The following is a 22,291-nucleotide window of genomic DNA, read 5'->3' as shown; positions in this document are numbered from 1 at the left end:
TGATTGTTTTTGTTTTTGATCTGCGTATATCGTGTAGTATCCGTGTAAAACACTTACAATGGCTATTACATGGCTTTATAGCCGAATGTTCAAAAGAAAAATACAAAAATTTTCGTTCCTTCTATTGGCTATTGCTCTGTTACTGTTTTGTTCGTCCTTTTGCATGTACGGAGTATGCGTTGGCGTATGTACGGGGGCGTGGCATGGCTGCTGAGACGTTGGGGCGTACGGAGGCATGGAGGCCAGGGCTTAGCTGTGGCGCAAGGTGGACCTTAGGGTTTCTGCCTGTTTCAAATTTTGGGCCACTTGGGCCGATACAATTTTGGACTAGGTTTAGTATTAGTTTTGGGCTGATGGGGTCGGACCTTTAATCATGTAATTTGGACTGTTATAAAACTTGGGTCAATTTGGGATTGGGTATTAATTGGGGTTGGGCTTGTATTTTTTTTTTGAATTTGGGCTAGGGGTCATGTAACCGAACATTTTAATAGACATTTAATTAATTATTATTTTTTATTTTGGATTTTGGTTCTGCTTTGGGCCCGGGCAAATTGGTCTGTTTACAGCTGCCCCTCCTTGCTCATTGTCGTGTAACGAGAATAGAGAAAAGACTTTAAAGAGGATCAATTTGCCTGGCCTCGCCAAATCATGACTTCTTTGAAGCTCTTCTTTTTTTCAATTAGCTTCAATATGCTCCACTGCAACTTCAGGGAGACATGGTTCGTGTGTTTTTATCCTGCTCTGCTGCACCTTTAGAGAGATAAGGATTGTGACTTCGATCCGCTCCACTGTAATTTCAGGGAGATAAGATCTACACTCTTCGGTCTGCTCCACTGCAACTTCAGAGAGATAAGATGGTGGCTCAAATCTGCTTCAATGCAACTTCATGAGAGCGAGATTCGCCATCTTTGATCTGCTCCACTGCAACTTCAGGGAAACAAGATCTACAACCTTCAGCCTACTCCACTACAACTTTAGGGAGATAGGGTGGTGGCTTAAATCTGCTTCACTGCAACTTCAGGAAGGCGAGATTCGCCATCTTCGATCTGCTCCACTGCAATTTCAGGGAGACAAGATCTGTAGAGTCGGTTTCATAGGCCTATGCATATGTCAAATAGTTAGGATGCTATGATCGAAATGAATCAAATATTCCTAACTAGACGTGGTGCTTATGTCAAATAATTAGAATGCTATGATCGAAATGAATCAAGTGCTCCTAGATGAATGATTATGAATGTAGAAATGTCATTAGAGTAATTCCCTTTTTTAAGAGCTTAAGGTATCATTGCTCCTAGTTAATCAAGGTTCTATCATTGATGTGCTATCGCGCCTTCTTGCTTAGCCGTTATCTTCGATAGAAAATTTGAAAAAAAATAGTCACAATTTGGACTATTCGTTTTCCAATGTTTCCTACTTTTGAGTCTGGTTAGTTTTGACTAGTGGCTCTGTTTCAGGTTATTGTACCATTTAGAGACTTTCCAGAGCAATATGCATAACTTCTTTTGTGTGAATATTATAAGTCCAAAAATCGTGATTTCAACAAAAATGCTCGAAAGAGATTATCATAATGGACAAGATAGAGTTTTATTGAGCAAAACTCAAAGTGAATAGATTAAACAGGATAGCAAATCTGCTAAAGTACAATATAAGATGGGAAAAAGGGTGCCCTAGGTATCGCAGCACGAGCTTCATCATTCTGACTTCTCAAAGACCATTTCGAGCTAAATATGTGTTCAGGAGATCCCACATATTTTGTTGATGCTTCAAGGTATACTGTTCTTCTCTCTTGTTAAAAAAGACTACCACATGCCCCACATTCAAAATTTGAGCTGCCCGTTTTTGGGTTTTCAACATTTGGTCTCAAAGTGCCCTTTGTGGGTTTTCACCTTGGCCTCTCCATTTTTTTTTGAGTATCAAAGCGTCCTTTGTGGGTTTTCGCCTTGGCCTCTCCCTCTTTAGGTAAAATACTTCTTGACGGAATATGAATTTACAGGATTGGGCAAGTTTTTACCATCCATCTCGGCTAGAATTAATGCTCCTCCGGAGAAAGCTTTCTTCACCACGTAAGGCCCTTCCCAATTGGGCATCCATTTTTCTCTAAAATCCTTCTGTATAAGAAGAATCTTTTTCGAAACCAGGTCCCCCTTATGGAATTTCCTCGGGCAAACCTTTTTATCATAGGTTCACATCATTCATTTTTGGTACATCTGACCATGGCGGATAGCTCTTAGCCTCTTTACTTCAATCAAGTTCAATTGATCGTATCGAGACTGGATTCACTCTGCTTCATCTAACTTTAACTCTGGCAACACTCAAAGGGATGGGATCTAGACTTCAATTGGCAAAACCGCCTCCATTTCGTAGACCAAAGAGAAAGGGGTTGCCCAGTTGAGGTTCTGACTGATGTTCAATAAGTAAATAGGGCAAATGGTAACTTCCCATGCCAATCTTTGTAGGTCTCGGTCATCTTCCCCACAATCTTCTTAATGTTTTTATTGGCCACTTCCACTGCCCCATTCATCTTTGGGCGATATGGTGACGAATTGTGATGTCTGATCTTGAATTGAATGCAGACTTCCACTATCTTACTATTGTTCAAGTTTAATGTATTGTCAGATATAATCCTTTTCGGTATTCTATATCGACATATGATCTCTTTTTTTAGAAATTTACTCACTACCTACTTTGTAACATTGGCATACGAAGCGACTTCTACCCATTTGGTGAAGTAGTCAATAACCACAAAGATGAACCTATGCCAATTGGAAGCCTTTGGTGATATTGGTCCAATCACATCTATGCCCCACATAGAGAAAAGCCATGGGGAAGTCATGACATGCAGCGGCGAAGGAGGCACATGAATTTTGTCTCCATAGATTTGACATTTATGATATCTCTTGGCGTAATTGACACAATCTCCTTCCAGAGTGGACCAATAATACCCAAGTCTCATGATTTGTCTGGACATTGTAAAGCCATTAACGTGTGTCCCATAGATGCCCTCATGGACTTCTTCCAGAATTTTCTTAGACTCTACAGCATCTACGCATCTTAAAAGCACTTGATCCTTTCTTCTTTTGTATAGAATCTCCCCATCTAAGACATAGTCGATGACCAATCTTCTCAGCGTCCTTTTGTCATTCTCGCTTGCCTGGATCTGGTACTCACGATTTTTCACGTATTGCAATATATCGTGATACCAAAGGTGATCATCTTTTCCTTCATCCTCTTCAATATTGTAACAGTGGGCTGAAGTTTCATAAATGCTCATCTAGATGGGTTTGACATCTTCTTGTTTGTTCACCTTGATCATGGAAGCTAAGGTGGCCAAAGCATCAGCCATCTAATTTTCATCCCGTGGAAGGTAGTAGAAGGTAATGTCATCAAACTCTTTAACCAATTCAAGGACCAGTTTCCAATAATCGATCAACTTGGGATCTCTGGTCTCTCATTCTCCCTTGAGTTGATAAATCACTAGTGTAGAATCTCCGTACACCTCTGGTACTTTAATCTTGCGTTATATGGCTGCACGGATACCCATGATGCACCCTTCGTATTCTGCCATGTTATTCGTACAATCAAAATCCAATTTACTAGTGAATGGATAATGATCTCTGTTTGGGGATACCAAGACTGTCCCAATTCCATTACCCACAGCATTTGACGCCCCATCGAAGTTTAGTTTCCAGGGAAGTTCTTCCAGAGCACCTTCTTCAGTGGCTGCCACATACATCAGGTCTTCATTCGGGAAATCAAAGTTCAAAGGCTCGTAGTCTTCCAAAGCTTTACTGGCTAGAAAATTTGCTATTGCACTCCCTTTTACTGCTTTTTGGTTCACATAAACTATGTCGAATTCAGAGAGCAGAATCTGCCATCGGGCCTTCCTTCTATTCAAAGCTGATGACTTTATCATGTACTTTAAAGGGTCTAATTTTGAGATAAGCCAAGTAGTGTGATACAATATATACTGCCTCAACCTTCGGGTTGTCTAAACTAGGGCGCAACACAACTTTTCTATCGGTAGGTACCTTGTCTCACATTCAGTGAACTTTTTGCTAAGATAGTACATAACTTTTTCTTTCCTTCCTGACTCATCATTCTGACCCAGTACGCATCCCATGGAATTCTCAAATACTGCCAAATACAGTATCAATGGCTTATCGGGGTTAGCTGGCATCAATACCGGAGCGTTGGCTAAGTACTGTTTGACCTTGTCGAAAGCCCTTTGGCATTCTTCATCCCATTCACCTGGGTTGTGTTTCTTGAGGAGGCAGAAAACAGGATCACATTTCTTGATTAGTTGTGAAATGAACCGAGCGATGTAATTTAATCTTCCTAGAAAGCCTCGAACCTCTTTCTGGGTACACGGCGGAGATAGCTTTTGTATGGCTTTGACTTTGTCTGGATCGATCTCAATCCTTTTTTCACTCACCATGAATCCGAGCAACTTTTTAGACTTGGCTCCGAAGGTACATTTGGCTGGATTGAGTTTTAGCTGAAACTTCCTCAACCTTAAGAACAACTTCCTCAGGACTTGTATGTAATCCTTATCAGTTCGGGACTTTGCGATCATATCATCGACATAAACTTTAATTTCTTTATGCATCATGTCGTGAAAAAGGGTTACCATGGCCCTTTGATATGTTGCCCCTGCATTTTTCAGTCCAAACGGCATCACCTTGTAGCAGAACATCCCCCATATGGTTACGAATGTGGTCTTTTCCATGTCTTCATGATGCATCTTGATCTGGTTATATCCGGAGAAACTGTCCATGAATGAAAACAGTGAGTGTCCTGCCGTGTTGTCCACTAGGATGTCAATATAAGGCAGTGGGAAATTATCCTTCGGGCTGGCTTTGTTCAAATCTCTGTAGTCCACACACATTCGTACTTTTCCATCTTTCTTAGGGACGGGGGCGATGTTGGCTACCCAATCTGAGTATTTTATCACCTTTAGAAATCCGGCGTCAAACTGCTTTTGAACCTCTTCTTTTATTTTTAGCAAGACGTCGGGCCTCATTCTTCAGAGTTTTTGCTGAACTGGCTTACATTCTTCCTTTATGGAGAGTCGGTGCACCACGATGTCAGTGTCCAACCCGGGCATATCTTGGTATGACCATGCGAAGACATCTTTGAATTCTTGAAGTAATTCAATAAGGTCTCGCTTTATCTCCATGGTGATACAAGTTCCGATCTTCACCTCTTGTCCCTCTCCAAAGCTCACAATTTCTACTGATTCTTTGTGAGGTAGGATTTGTTTCTCGTCTTGTTCTACCATCCTCAACAAATCAGGAGATAGGTTACAGCCTTGTTCATCTTCAAAATCTTGAGGATCCTCCATACACATATCTCGCTCAAAAGGAGACTCTGAGCCACTAGCAGTGTCGCTCATATCATTGATATCTGGAGACCTGTTATGAGGATGAAGGAAGATACAAAGAATCAAAAGAATTCAAGAACACTTATCTGTATGGTATGATTATGAATGAAGAATGAAAGAATATTTAGAAGAATGTTCGAAGATCGAAAGAGTCTGAAAGTAATCGTTGGTATAATATGATTATGAATGAAATTGAAAGAATGAAAGAACATCCGCTCAAAATGATAATAACTGTGCATTTCATTAAAGATAACGTTTTTAAACATAAGCCTATTTCACAAAAGATTCTTATTACTCCTAGGCCTAGAGCAATAAGTGTGTTTTGGACATTACTCTGAGTCAGTTCTAAAAGTTATAGGAATCTCTTCTGCAGTCCAGTTATCCAGAACACTTCCAGGTATGTAGGGGCAAATGCCCGACAAATTTTTTCTTCCATTCTCTTCTTCATATGTGGCATTGATGTCCAAGCTTTCCAACCTTTCTTCTATGGCTCCCTTCATTGGCGTGCTTTTCTCGGGATGAATGATTCCTCCGGACACAAAATTTTTCAATATATGGGGGAATATCATCGGCTCCCATTTGATTTCCTCCCCTGTTAACCGTGCTCACCTTCTCTCTTGCTTCTTTTCTAGCTATTTTCTCATTTGTCTTGCATCTGGCTTAAATCCTAAGTTGAAGCGGTCTCTCTTATCCTTCAACATTGGCGTTTCAACCCTTCCTTAGAGATGTCTCCCAAACCCTCTTCTGGGTAGGGCCCCTTTTCCAACCATCAACTGTAGGCTCATCCTCGTAGTTTTGGACAATTTCGGCGTTAGAATCTTGTTTCCCTCGGTAATGAACGTCACGTTAACAAATTTCAAAGACCAAAATGAGCATTCGATTGCTTCGTCATTTGTCTCCAAATAGGGCGCATTACTGCTTACAGTTGCAATTATATCCTCTTCAACGTTGATCGTTATCAACCGCCCCTCCGATACCAATTTCAACTTTTGATGCAACGATGAAGGTACTGCCCCCGCTGAATGTATCCAGGGCCTCCCCAATAAGCAATTGTATGAGGGCTTGATATCCATCACTAGGAAATCTACCTCATATGTGCTTGGCCTGATCTGAAGAGGTACCTCGATTCTACCTATCACCCTCCTCTTTGTGTCATCGAATGCCTTACAGCCGATCCATTGTCAATCAGTACGCCTGGCAGCGTATACCCTTACAGCGCGTGGTAATGTAAAAAGCTTTAGTCAACCCCATGCCACCGGATGGTATATCGTCATCATTGAAGAAGATATAGTTGTCAGTACTTATGTTGCTAACCAAACAGTCCAGTTTGTTGACGGAGATATCATTGGCAACATATATTTCATTCAAAACTTTCATTAGCGCGCTGCGGTAAACTTCCAAACTTAGGAGTAAGGCCAACACCGAGATACGAGCTGGTTATTTACGTAGCTATTCCACCACACTATACTCGCTGTGTTTTAGGAATTTCAAAAACTCCTTAGCCTCCTCCTCATTAATTGGCTCATTAAAGGGAAGTTCAGGTTTGGTCGCTTTTTCCTTCATCTCTTCGACTACTAGGGCTTTTCATTTTACGGGTTGTGTCTTCTCGCTTGCCGTATCGTAACGCCTCCCACTACGTGTATAGGAGCCCCTATCTTGGTCCTCTTTTGAAGCGTCGACCAGGCTTTCCTTTCCCGGAATCGTTACGTTACAATCATAATTCCATAGGACCCTTTTACTGTCTTTATAGGGGAAGACTGCAGGTTTCTGGATTATGACCCTCGGTGGCATTTGCACTCCAGCTTCATTATTTTTGGGTCTCGATATGATAACCACGGGTAGTTAACTATTTGATTTTGCACCGTCGATTCTCCCTCCGACGCACATATATCTCCCTCTATGGGGTCTTCTGTCTCTTCATAGAACTCCATTTCCTTATTGTTCATCATGTTCTGTACTAAGGCCTTGAACTCCACACACATTTGGATTTCATGCCCCACCTCGTTGTGAAATTCACACTAGTTCCTCCCTTCTTCAGATTCTTCTCTTGAATCCAACACGATCAACCCTCTCTTGACCATCTCCTTCCACACCCGTCTCAACGGGGTCCTAACTTTTGCAACCTCATATTTGATCTTCTTGTTCCTACCTTCACTTATCCAGTTCACTCCTTGGTTAGTATGATTGGGGAGTGGGTTTCCTACTACATTGGGTGCGGCTGGGTCGTCAAATCTCACGATCCCTATCTTAATGAGTCTTTTGACTACTTTCTTGAACGCGGTGCAGTTTATGATTGAGTGCCCAGTGATTCCCGCGTGGTATTCACATTGGGCGTTTGTGTCATACCATTTGGGATACGGGGGCTATAGTGGCTTCAGGTAAAAAGGGGACACTACATGAACGTTGAATAGGTTTTGGTACAGCTCCCTATACATCATTGGTATAGGGGTGAACTGTGGCCTTTCTGTGTTCTCCCTCGCGTTGGATTCTTGTCTCACAGTGCTGTGTTGATTGTGGTCACCGTTTTTGGTTAATTTACGGTGAGTGACTTGGATTGACCCTTACCGAATGTGCTCGTGTTGTTCACTTCATTATCTCTTTTCCTCAGGGCCGATTTTCTGGTACTTTCTCCTGATTCTATCTTTCCGCTCCTCACAACATTTTCAATCATTTCACCCGTCATCACTATGTCTGAGAAGCTCTTGGTGGCGCTTCCCAACATATAAGTGATAAAAGGGGACTTCAAGGTGTTGATAAAGAGCATCGTGGTTTCCTTTTCTAGAAGCGGCGGCTGAACTTGTATGGCCACTTCTCTCCATCTTTGTGCATATTGCCTGAAACTTTCATTTGATTTCTTCTCCATGTTCTGGAGAGTGATTCTGTCGGGGGTCATGTCCGTCACATGATTGTATTGTTTCATAAAGGCCTGAGCCAGGTCCTTCCATGAGTTAATTTTAGTGTGGCTTAATTGGTTATACCACTTAGATGCCGCCCCAACCAGACTATCTTGAAAGCAGTGAATTAATAGCTGGTCGTTGTTAACGTATCCCGTCATTCACCTGCAGAACATAGTGATGTAATTTGGACTGTTATAAAACTTGGGTCAATTTGGGATTGGGTATTAATTGGGGTTGGGCTTGTATTTATTTTTATTTTTTTTGAATTTGGGCTAGGGGTCGTGTAACCGGATATTTTAATAGACATTTAATTAATTATTATTTTGAATTTTGGATTTTGGTTCTGCTTTAGGCCAGGGCAAATTGGCCTATTTACAGATACCTCCTTGGTTTTAATTTAATCACTCCCATAATAAAAAAATTCATTTACTTTGAAAAGATAATAATAAATAAGCATTATCCTTATATTATTATATACGCGACGTTAGAGTATAAATTAATAAGATGTTGACCCCTGACAAAGACGACTCCGTGTTTAATTGTGGCCCCAAGCCTTTTCTATTATTTTGTGGACTTACTTTTCCATTAAGTTCCTAATTATGACTCAAGGGAATTTTTGGTTCAGTCGTGATGGAATTTATTTTCCAAAGACTTAGGGTTTTAATCTGGTGACATAAACTCTCATTATATGTTGACCTTCATACATTGATTCATCACTAAATGAATCCGTATTGGTAGGTGCTTAAAGTAGGATGTTTTAGATATGGTATGATATATGAAGGTGATAGAGTGGTTCGGAAAAGATTCATCACATAAGTGATATGAGGAAATGGCTTGTATAACTACAAGTCCTTAGTGAAATACAAGGAATTACAAGTCTAACATGGATGAACAAAGACAGGCACTGTGTCATGCCTTTTAACTTATTCGGGTTATATAATGAAAATATTTAATTACACAAAAATATTAGACACTGAAAGTCTTTATCCAAAAAAAATCAATTTTAATTTTACTAATAATTGGGGTCATGATAAATTGCTAGATTCTATAATTGAAATAGAATATATTTATTATCAAGATAATTAGAAGTTTAATGGGTCACACACAGTAATAAAATTTAGAAATTAAAACGAGTGGGGCTAAATTAAATAATTTAATAAATCTGAAAGATTTATGTGGTAATTAACGAAAAGTTGGTTAAAACCCTAATCTATTTATTCCTCACTTAACCCCACACTACATAGGTTAACCAGTCTAAGGGGTTTGTTCTTTCTTGTATTTTCTCCCTACTCGCACAAAAAATAAAAAAATAAAAATCAGTTGTTGTTATTGCTTCAGTCGGTGTCACGGAACTTAATTTTACATAGGCAATACTCTTTTTTTTTCATGGAAATTTCGTGCCAACATAGTGATTAGAAAAGATGAGTATATATTTTCATGTTGTTATTAGTATCAATTATGAAAATGTAAGGGGTGAGCGTTGAATCGAATCGAGTTTCATTTTATTATTCTAATTTTATTTTATTTTTTTTTTAAAATTAAGTTGAGTAAAATGAAATTTAATTTAAGTTGGATTGAATAAAATTGTTCAAATTAAATTAAAAAAAAAGTAAACATATCACATTAAAATATTACTACAGTATAATTAATTTAAGAGGCTTAATTGAGTTAGCTCAGTGTTAGAGTTATTTCCTTGAGCAGATTAAACTGGATTAAGTTTTAGTATTTTCATATTTTACTGTATAAGGCAAAATGTCTTATATAATATTTTAATGGTTGAAATATTATTAATGTGATATCTTATTTGAAAATTCCAATGTGAATTAATTATTTGAAAACAACTTAATTTCATGAATTTTCTTTGCAATTGTTTGGAAAAAAAATCAGTTTAATTCAGACCCAAAAGTGGATGATTTTGAAATATCTTCCTTCGTAGTTAAACCAAAATATTGTTCACAATCATAAATAAAAATAAAAATAAAAAGGAAGGAAAGAAGTTCTTCGCAAAACATTAGAAATTCATTATTGTAGTGTTTGAAAAATCACCTAATAATTATTAAATTCGAGTATAATTACTTGTTATTACAAAGGTGTAATATGTTTAACTAACCAATGTAATTGGTGGGTTCACTAAATTGAATGTAATTATAGTACCTCAATTATATAATTCTTCTTAGGGGGTTGAGAGTTAGGGTAGTTACGAGAGTAATTACAATCAATTATTAATTACCTTAAAAATTTTCAAACAAACCTACATGATTTAAGATATTAATTTTTATACAAGTTTATAAAAATTATTTTAATACAATAATAATAGAATATTTTAATTTTAAGACATATATTTTATATTTTTAAAATATAATTATATATTTCTTATTGGGTCAAAATTGCTTTGCTATTAGACACATAAGTCCAAATAATTCGTGCAAAATTTGACCTATCAAATGTTATATTATAAATTTTATTTTATTTTTTATCTAATTTGCATGAAATAATAGCTATCGGAATATTATAAAAATGTTATAAAGTTGGTTTACTATTCAACACAATAAATTACAAATTAGGTTTATAAAAACTATTATAATTGAAGGATTACAAAGTTAGTTTGTGCCTTAAAAATAGATCAAAATTGTATTTGATAAATATATTAATAATATCATCACCTTGCTATTATTTTATTTTTCTCATAAATTATTTAAATTGTAACATGTTTTTTAGGAAATATTATGTGGTAGATGTTGATTATGCAAATGCAAAAGGTTTTCTTGCAGTATACCACGGGGTACGATATCATTTGAAAGAACAAAGGTAAACACAAGTATCAAAGACAACTCACAAACTCTTTATTTAAAGCTTAGAAATGTGGTTATGAGGATATTTATTGTTCTAAAAAAATATTTCCCATATTAACAAACTACATCAATATAGTCTAAAAAATAATGTTCGATGGCGCTAACTATACTTCACAATTCCATTTATAGGTGGAATCGGAGTTATCAATACTTGAATTTCATGCCATAAATAAACTCGAACGCTCAAGAAATCCGTTGGACAAGAGGATTCACATATCTTACAACCAACACAATCTTCTGTTCTTGGAGCGAAAGCAATTTGCTTAGCTTTACATCCATCCCAAGGTATCATTTCTAACACATTGGTGGGGCAGGCTCGGACACATTGAGTACACCCAATACATGTATCATAAATTTTTACTGAATGAGACATGGGATCTATAAATTTTTGAACATCATAAAATTTCAATCTAGTAAACTTGTAAATAAATATAGTTAAACACCAGATGGATCAACGATTTTTCAGAAATTTTCTAATCAATTTCCTTCGGGATCAACTCATAAGAAAGGACCAAGATACTTTGATTTCTTACGTTTTCGAAAACATGATGTAGATTCCAACATATTGTACATGCTAATTCAAATTGGTGAATCTTATAATTTAATATTATTAATATTACTTATTCAACAAAGTTGATTGATTGATACGCGTTGATTTTCTGTTACGATAAATCGAGGACACAATAGCTGATCCAATAGCTGCTTCAGCGGCTGCAATAGCTATAACAAAAATTGAGAAAATATTTCCCTTTAATTGCTGACTATCAAAAAAATCAGAAAATGTTACAAAATTTATAATGCATAAAAAAAATATCCTGATAATATTAATGATACAGATAAAAAATGATCTCGATAATGTTAATGATACATATTCAGATTTTGATTTAGATAATGAATGTTATACCCCTGCCACATGGACATGTGTCAGCAGCATAGACAACATTGACCCTCTCATTAAGTTTGCCTGAGAAGATGTCTCGTTGGACCATCCACCAAGATCAAAGGAGCACCAACCTTTCAGAAAGGCTAGGCACCTGCTTTTTTGGTGTGAACACATCTCCGAGGCCATTAGGACCTGCATGGGCATAACAACCTTGTATTGATAGAATGAAAAATAGAATGTGGCCCATCATGAATATCCTTCACATTCGTGAATATCCTTTACACATTTGGTGGGAGTAGACATTGATCCTACCACATCATTCTAATGGATAAGTGAACCTCTCTTATAAATACCTCTCTTATAATATCCTCTTTCAGCAATCAACCTGCCCTCTTGTTCATTTCAGACTTTCAACCTCTTTAAGTGAACCAGGCTCTACAAAACCACCATTCACTCTGCCTTACCTCCTTCTTACTCCCCTCCATTGTTGTACCTTGTATCAACAATGAAGAAATTGGTCAAGGGCTAATAGATGATGATAAGAAGTACATGTCAAATGCTAGAAAAGGAATAATGCAACAAACATAGAATGCTAGAGCAATAATAAAGTTGCATATGATGTTTATTTTTCTTGTACTTTTTTATTGGTAATCCTGTTATTGGTTACTTTCTTGGACTAAGATAAAATGGTTTGATTTTAATTTATGTTACTTGTTTAGATTTGTTTCTCAAGTATTATTGATAACTATTTATAGTAATTAATACTTTTTTTAAAATTTTAAAATTTGTAAATCTGTAGTTACAATTTATACTACTAAACAAGATAGAAAGAATTACAATATAATTACACTCTATCAATCAAATGCATCTAGAAAATTTTAATTCTTTGTAATTATTAGAAAGTGACATTACAACTTTAATAATCACATTTTCATCTAATTCTTCTGTGGTATCAAAATACACTATACATGTATACATGGAAACACCCCATACATCGTGTGCCTGTACTATGCGCTAATGTAAAATTAATTAAAAAAAGACATATCAATAGTTAAAGAAGGGCTTAATGGTATTTTTCTCATCAAACATTTTTAAAAAAATCAATTAAGCGCCTGTGTACCTTTTGCACCTAATTGAGCCCCTGAACTAACAAATTGGTCAAATAGGCCCTTTGACTAATGTTGATGATACATAGAAAAGGATATATCAATAGTTAAAGAAGGGCTTAATGGTATTTTTGGTCCTCAAACTTTTTCAAAAAAATTAATTAAACCCCTGCGAACTTTTTGCACCCAATTGAGTCACTAAACTAACAAAATTGGCCAAATAGGCCCTTTGACTAATGTTGACCGTAACAACGTTGACGTAACCATTAACGACGCTAACGTGGTGCTTAATGTTAGCAATAGTTGCTGATGTGGCAGTACTATTTCAACTGCCATGTCAACAAAAATAAAAAATTTATTTAAAAAATAAAAATTAAAAAGAATATTTAATTTTTAGAAGGAATAGTTGTTGATGTTGCAGTACCAAGTTCATTCGTTTTGAAGCTTAAAACTTTTTTAAATTTAAAAAATATTTTTAAAAAAATTAATTTTTTAAAATTTTATAATTTTGTAAAAAAATATTAAAAATTATAAAAATATTAAATAAAGTTCAAAAATTTTAAAATTAATAAAAACCATTTACAAGTTAAGTTTATGTCCAGATTCATTCAAGACAATTTTTTCTAAATTATACGAAGTTTAAAAATATTAAAAATTAATCTTTTTTAAAAAAAATTGATATGTGTAAATTTTCTAATTCTATTGGTACATTTTAGGATGTATAAAAATTAAATAAATATTTTAACGTGAATGTGCTTGTTATGGAAGAAAAGTGAGAGAAAAGAACCATTTTCCATCCTAATGTATAAAAACTGATACTTCCAAATTGGAATGATGGAAAGAAAGAAAAAGAGAGAGGGTGTATTCTAGTTCAAAATTATGCATTTTTAAATGTTTATTTTCTTTCATTTCAATTTTTAACTCTATCAAGCAATGAATGGAAAGAAAATATTTTTTCTTTTGATTTTTTCATCTTTCCTACTAAGCACACATATGGAAAGAAATTTATATTTTCCATCTTCATATTTTTCTCCCTTTCTTTTCTTTCAATTTTTCCGTCTTTCCTACCAAGCACACATATGGAAAGAAAATTTATATTTTCTCTTTCTATTTTTCTACCCTTTCAATTTTTCATCTTACCGATTTTCTTTCCACTCTACCAAGCAAAGCCTTAGGTGTGCTTGGTTGAGTCGAATAGTGTAAGGATATAGATGGAAGAATATTGGAAAATTGGAAAGAAAAATGTAAGGATAGAAAATATAATTGTTCTTTCCATAGTTGTGCTTGGCAAGAAAGATGAAAAAATCGAAAGAAAAAATAATTTTCTTTCCATCGATTGCTCGGTAGAGTTGAAAATTGAAATGAAGGAAAATAAAACATTTAAAAATTGCATAATTTTGAACTAGCATACACCTCTCATTTTGTTTCATTTTAGCACTCTAATTTGGAAATGTTTTTTTAAGCATTGGGATGAAAAATGATCATCTTTCCTATTTCTTTTCACTCACTTTTCTTCTCTTCCAAGCATACTCAAATTTATTTTCTTTCCACTTTTCCATTCTTCCCTCTCTTTCTACTTTTCCACTCAACCAAGCACACCTTAAATTTCGTGTTTTCTAAAAATTTGAGACAATTATTAGTTTGCTAAGTGAAACAAAGTATGAATGGTACTAAGTAAAGCACAAGAAAAACAAGGAATAAGAAATTGTTTATGTAGTTCAATTTTTCTACATTTATGAGTGATGTAAATTCTATCATATTCTGGTATAACAACCTCACTTTTGTATCTAAAGACTAGATCTTTCACCTCTAGGTTCCCCCTTGAGAACTCATGCAATAAAACTAAATAACAAAAAGTTTTACTCTCTCAAATAAAACGTTCCTTTATGAACTAATAAGTGCTCTCAAATACTTCATTACAAAACCTATACTAGTCTATCAAATATATAGAAATTCGAGACTTGCCAACATACCAGATATCAACTATAATCCAATCCCTTATTCCTAGCAGCTAAAATAACATAAATACAATATAATAATAAAGACCAATGTAAATTAGACCATTGGAGATATGTCTTCAAAGTTTGTCTCGATCCAACATCCTTAATCCAATGGATTAAATTTCTACATAAGATCCAATCTGGTCTAATCTTTAAGACGTGTTTCTCTAAATGGATTGATGTTCATTGGTGGGCTAAACATTTTCACAATATTAAAAACAATCATAGCTCAAAGATTTTGTATCGCCAACTACAAAAATGACAAAGAACAAACTATCACAATGATGGTGGAAGTGATCATTTCCATTGGCACTTAGCCAGCCACATCACAAACTCGCCTCAACAATCTCTCCCTTTGTCAATTTTTTGAACAAAGCCAAACAAGTTAAAGAAGCTAATAAACAAAACACCTATAGCTCCCCTCCAACACAATCCTTAATCCAACAAAATTAACTTAGAACATAATTAAATAGATTAACCACCAATGCTTTGTCTAGAATATGCATTAACAATAAGAAAAACTATAATTATAGCTTAGTAAGATGTAGATAAAAAAATGTGCACCATAATTAATTCACCAACGAAATTCAAAAGCTTTAGCTTTACAATAAGAATCCAAAAGAATGACTCAAAATATTGAAAGATAAAGCCTGTAAAGTCAAAAATAACTCTTATTAGTATGATTACCAAAATAAAGCAATAGAGCATGCAGCTTCCTTATAACTCTACTCCCCCTATTTAACTAATAAGCAATTGAAAAATCAAAGATGGAAAAGGTAGAAGGTATCTAGGATAAACCTTCTCTGCATATTTGACCATTTCTTCATAGATCAATTGGCGAAGGTCAAACTCTACCATCTCAACAACCTTCCTAATTAGGATGAAAACTTTTTTCATTTATGGCCTCCGTATTAAATCGGATGTTACTTGAGTTTAGACCGATTTTAAGCTTAGGAGCTCAACCTACTACTAATACTATTATTATTATTTAAAAAACAAAAGCAAAGGACGACCGCCATGATTAGCTAGCATCGTTATGGTTGAGAAAAAAAAAAAGAAATTGGAAATTTGATTTGAACCATGATGTTTAGATAATTTTTGAAGTATAAATTAAAAAATTATGATTATCTAAATTGAATTTTAGTATTTGGTCTAACCTTTTTCATAAGTCCATTAAATTTAATTGGTGGCCTTTTCTAAATTTATACGTCATTTTTGCAATTACACGTTGGAGGTTATATGGTACATCATATCTAATAAAAAGAAAATAAAATAAAAATAAAAATATGTATATTATTATTTGAGAATTTGATGGAATTTGTGCTAGCTCCATTTTGACTACCCCTTTTGTTGCTTTTAAAGTTTGGATGTTACCTAGCCCAGATCTGTGTAATCTCACTTCCATTACATAAGTGGAGAGATTGTTCAATGAATTATAGTTAGTTCAGGTGAATTCTTAATGTATGTATTGATTGCATTTTGTTGCTTTAATTCGCCATTAATTTACTTATATTTTATTTATCCTTTGACTTGGTCTTTCATGCTTGAAAGAAGCACGAAATTGAAGGAAGCTTTTAGGAAGGTGTTTGAATATTTGGATCAAATTGTCGAATTTATGTTATGTAAAACAAATCATCAAAGCATGATAAATAATATCTAATCTAGAACAATCACATGGAGTTTAAACATTACAAGTTTCAGTTTTGCCTCTAATATGCATTTCACAGTTCACAAGTTGTAACAAAGAGATCATCCGAAGGGGAACTCCCAAGGATGTTTGGCCACAAAGAAACTCTTCGCACACTTCTTTCATCGTTGGTCGAGACTTGGGTTGCGGATTTAGGCAGGCAAATGCCAAAGTAGCAATGCGAACAAGATTTTGTGCAACTATTTGGCTTCTCGGAAGTGGTAAACGGTTGTCTAGCATATCAACCAGCCTCCTATTTACCAAAGAAATTGGTGATGACAACCATGATAACACTTCTTCAGGATGCTTTCCCATTAACGTTTCCAGTGCCACCACTCCAAAACTATAGACATCACATTTTTCGGTGACAACTAACGTATATGCAAGTTCTGCATACAAAAAACCAGATAAAAAAGAAAATCATTTATCTGTTCAATTAATTTTATAAATTCCGAAGAAAATGTCATCAAACGAAGCAAAGAAAATCACCTGGAGCTACATAACCACATGTGCCCACAATAATGGTCTGATTGGATGATTCAAGATCCGACATTTTAGCAGTCCCAAAGTCAGCTACAAAGGCCTCAAAGCTCGAGTTTAAAAGAACATTGTTGCTTTATATGTCTCGATGAACTATTGGAGGGCTGCAATCATAGTGCAAGTAAGACAAAGCATGCGCTATGCCCTTGATGATTTCCACTCTTTTTTTCCAATCCATTTCCACAGCTTCCACTTCATCTCTTAGGTTGCAGAACAAACTCCCTTTTTCCGTGTATTCATAGATCAAAAAAATGGACCGTCGGTGTAGACAAAACCCATGAAGCTTTACGATGCTTCGATGTCGTATTTCTGTCAGAAACTTGATCTCATTCCTGAAGCTCTTGTCAAAAGTTGGATTTTCGGCTTCTAAACGATGAAGTTTCTTCAAGGCAACTACTTTACCACAAGGTAGTTGTGCTTTATAAACACTTCCATAACCACCAACTCCTATACAGTATCAAAAGTCGAAATCCTCTGTTGCTGCGACAATATCCTCGTATGCTATCTTTCCATCATAGTTCCATATGGAACACAAATCCCCATTCTTCATCGGTTGTACACCGACACGGTTTTTCGTGAGCTTAAACCGTTAAAATAGAAAATATCCCAAAATGGAGAATGTGGAGAAGATGGCAATAGGGAGGAATATTTTGATATGGTAAGGAATTGTACTGCTGTTGGCTTTGTTGGTTACTGGAGAAGTACACATATAGGGTGATAAACGACTATTCCCTTCAAATGGATCAGGAGAAATCTTGTTACAGTTATTTCCAGCGTCAATAATACGAAGCTTAGTGGCAGACAAGATAGGGACACTACCTGAGAGTTGGTTAAAGCTGAGGTTTAAATTTGATAGGTGAAAAAGCTTACCAATTTCTTCAGGGATAGAACCTATTAATAGATTTGAATCAAGTTCTAAGGTATACAAATTGGATAAATTGCCAATACAAGATGGGATTGAACCACTCAATTTGTTTTGGGAGAGGCTTAATGAAGTTAAATTTGCTACATTCCCAATCTCTTCGGGACTAAGACCTTCCAATAGATTTGAATCAAGATCCAATGTGCGCAAGTTGAACAACTTACCAAGACAAGAAGGGATTGAACCACTGATTTGATTTTCGTCAAGGTAAATATATTCCAATTTTGTCAAACGACACAAAGCTAAGGGAATATGACCAGTAAAACTATTATTAGTGATGCTTAAAAACTTGATGTTCATCAACTTTTCAATATTCTGAGGGATGGAACCTTCAAGCTGGTTATTACCAAGGTGCAAAATTTCTAAATTGGTTAATTGGTACAAGGAAAAAGGTATTGAACCAACCAGTCTGTTGTCGTAGACATCAAAATAAGTTAAGTTTGATAAGAATCCAACTTCAGGTGGAATAGATCCATTAATTTTGTTGCCCCAAAGAATTAAAGATTTGAGATTTAATAACTGACCCAGAGCAGAAGGGATTGGACCAACAATTCCACAATGACCTAGGCTTAAAGTCTCAAGACCCCTCAAATTCCACAAATTTTGAGGGATTGTATTATTACCATCATCAAATTGATTCCTATCCAAAAGTAGATGCCTAAGGTTGGTCAATAGCCCAAGAAACGGTGGAATGTTTCCACTAAGACTGGTCCAACTCAAATTTAAACTGACAAGGTTCACTAGATTCCCTAGGTGTGGAGGGATGGAACCGTTAATATTATAATTATAGGAAATGTCAAGGTACTCTAATTGGGTTAGGTTTCCTAGAGAAGGAGGTAACTCACCGGATAAACCAAAATTGGACAAGTCAAGGTGCTTCAATGCTGATAGATTACCTATCTGATGCGGGATTTTTCCACCAAGTTGACGATGACTAAGATCAAGAAGGACAAGATTTGGAAATGAAGAGAAATTCAATTTCCCAAATCTATCTCCAACCTCGATAAGGAACGCATAAGATAAGTTAATTTGGATGATGCTTCCAGCAGTGTTGCATGATATACCTGGCCACTCGCAACGTTCTGAAGCATTGTTGTTGGTGCAAGAGGCAGCAGCAAGCTGTTTCTAGTCTTGCTTGAGTAGTAAGCCTCGAGGCTTGGTGAAGAAGCAAACTCGGAAGCAGAAAACAGAAAGATGAAGCTAGCAAGTGAAAAACAGAAAAAGAGAGAAAAAGATTGAATGAAAATGAGCTGATATCTTTCATTAAGCAAGCCAACAAGGCATTAAGCCATTACATATATCAGTCAACAAGTAAAACAAACAAGTAATCACCTAATAACATACCTAACACCACTAAATTGCCTAGTAACTTGGTAAACTTGATTGAAAAACAAAAAGCTTCTACCTAAACTTGTCATTCAGCACCTAATTACATCAAAATGCAGCTACCAACTAAGTTTGATCCTAACTAAATACAAAACATTCAATTAAGGAAACTAAATGGATAGCTTCAGCTTGCTGCACACCATGGCACCACTGCCTGCTGCGATTCCAGAAGCATGACCACCTTTGCATGTCGTGCATGGCCACCTTTGCATGGGAACTAAACTTAACACTCCTCCTTAGTTTCCATGCTAGTAACACCTAATTCCCTTTTGAATTTAACAAATTTAGACACATTGAGTGCCTTTGTGAAGATATCAGCAATTTGCACTTCTGAATTGCAATGAATCAGCTCGATTTCATGAGCTTGTTCCATCTCCCTTATAACATGCAACTTAATATTGAAGTGCTTGGTTCTGCCATGAAAAATGGGATTTTTGCAATTGCAACAGCAGATTTGTTGTCACAATAAATCTCTGTTGCCTCCTTTTGGTTTTGGTTTAAATCAGTCAAGATTTTTCTAAGCCATATGGCTTGGTTCACAGCAGATGCAGCAGCAACATATTCAGCTTCTGCTGTTGACTGTGCCACCAGACTTTGTTTCTTAGAACTCCAGCAAAACATGCCTGAGCCAAGACTGAATGCATATCCGGATGTGCTTCTCATGTCATCACTTGATCCAGCCCAGTCACTATCAACATAGCCTATTAACTTCATGTTTTTGGCCCTTTTGAACAATACACCATGACCAATGGTGCCTTTGATGTATCTCAGCACTCTTTTAGCTGCTCGAAAGTGCTGATCATTGCAGCAATTCATGTATCTTGATAGCACACTAACAGCAAACATGATATCGGGCCTTGTGGCAGTCAAATACAACAGACTACCAATGAGACTCTTGTACATGGTCTCACAAATTGGTTCACCACTCCCTTGCCTCGAAAGCTTCACTCCAACAGCCATTGGTGTACTTGTTGGCTTGCAGTTCTTCATAGAGAACTTGTCCAGGATCTTCATAGTAAAAGAACTCTGACAAAGAAAGATTCCCTTTTCTGTTTGGTTCACTTCCATTCCAAGGAAGTAGTTCATTCTGCCTAAATCAGACATTTCAAACATTTCCATCATTTTCTTTTGAAATCTTCCAGCATTCTTCCATCTCCTCCAGTTATCAATAGATCATCAACATAGAGTGACAGAATAAGCTGAGTTTGAGCTTGGTTCTTCTTCACATACAGTGTTGGTTCACTGGGACTTCTTTCAAATTCCAAACTGAGCAAGTAAGAGTCAATTCGAGCATACCAAGCTCGAGGAGCCTGTTTCAGGCCATATAAAGCCTTTTTCAGTCTGTACACCATGTGTTCTTTGCCAGTGATCACAAATCCTTGAGGCTGCTCGATGTAGATCTCTTCTTCCAAGAAGCCATTGAGAAATGCAGACTTAACATCAAGCTGATGAATGGTCCACTGATGTTGAGCAGCCAAGGCAACTATCATTCTAACTGTGTCAAGCCTGGCTACTGGTGCAAATGTCTCCAGGTAGTCCAGACCATACCTTTGGCTAAATCCTTTGACAACAAGCCTGCCTTTTAGCTTGTTCAGACTGCCATCTGCATTCTGTTTTACTCGATAGACCCATTTTACTCCAATGGTCTTCTTTCCAGCAGGTTTATCAACAAGCTCCCATGTCTGGTTCTTTTCAATCATGTTGATTTCATTGATCATAGCTCGTTTCCAGCCTTCATCTGCCTCAGCCTCTTCAAAACTGCTAGGTTCTGCTATTGCAACCTGTGCCCTTTCATAAATATCATCTAGGGGCCTTGTGCCTCTCACAGGCACATCATCAACATCCATTTCAGGTCCTAGCTGCTCAAGTTCAGCTTGGTTAGGCACTAGGTCTTCTGAAACTGCTTCTGGCTCATTTTTCTCCCAATTTCAGCAGGCTTTTTCATCAAAGATGACATCTCTACTCACCTGGACTTTGTTTATCAAGGGATCCAGAACCCTGTAGCCCTTCTTGACTGAGCTGTAGCCTACTAGAACACCTGGTTGATCCCTTTTAGAGAGCTTGTCTCTCTTTGTTGCTGGTATTTGTGCATAACACAGGCAACCAAACACCTTCAGATGTGCTAAGGAAGGCTTGAAACCAGACCAAGCCTCGAAAGGTGTCTCGGATGCAAGAGCTTTAGTAGGAAGCCTGTTTTGAAGGTAAACAGTAGTGTTTACTGCCTCAGCCCACATGGTCTTGGGCAGTTTCTTCTCAAACAGCAGACATCTGGCCATATCCATCAGACTTCTATTCTTTCTTTCAGCTACCCCATTCTGCTGAGGTGTGTAGACATTTGTAAGCTGATGTTTGATACCAGCATCATTGCAAATGGCTTGAAACTGAGCTGAAGTGTACTCAGTGCCATTATCAGTCCTTATCGATTTCAGCTTGCAACCTGTTTCTGTTTCTACAGCATTATTAAACTTCACAAACACTTGAGCTACCTCAGACTTGTGTTTTAAAAAGAAAATCCAGCAAAACCTTGTAAGGTCATCAATAAAGAGGATGAAATACCTGTTTTTGCTGAGTGATTCAGTCCTCATCGGGCCACATACATCAGAGTGCACCAGCTGCAGTCTTTCAGTAGCTCTCCAGG

At 36.4% G+C, this 22,291-nt stretch overlaps 1 protein-coding gene and 1 pseudogene across 1 annotated transcript; both read right to left on the bottom strand.

Annotated features, from left to right (window-relative positions):
• Positions 1-16,799: 16,799 nt before the first annotated feature.
• On the bottom strand, positions 16,800-17,992 carry LOC107889878 (MDIS1-interacting receptor like kinase 2-like; annotated as a pseudogene).
• LOC107889877 (LRR receptor-like serine/threonine-protein kinase ER2) lies at positions 17,935-20,757 on the bottom strand. The gene is made up of 2 exons (XM_041076098.1): positions 20,277-20,757; positions 17,935-19,349 (listed from the first exon to the last, which is right to left on the bottom strand). Exons 1-2 carry the CDS (start codon positions 20,755-20,757, stop codon positions 17,935-17,937), a joined length of 1,896 nt encoding a protein of 631 aa, XP_040932032.1.
• Between the last annotated feature and the right edge of the window lie 1,534 nt (positions 20,758-22,291).

Source organism: Gossypium hirsutum, chromosome A09 (genome assembly GCF_007990345.1).
Source record: "Gossypium hirsutum isolate 1008001.06 chromosome A09, Gossypium_hirsutum_v2.1, whole genome shotgun sequence".
NCBI classification, from domain to species: domain Eukaryota; kingdom Viridiplantae; phylum Streptophyta; class Magnoliopsida; order Malvales; family Malvaceae; genus Gossypium; species Gossypium hirsutum.
Note: the sequence above shows the minus strand (reverse complement) of the source record. Positions and strands in the feature narration are given on the sequence as shown.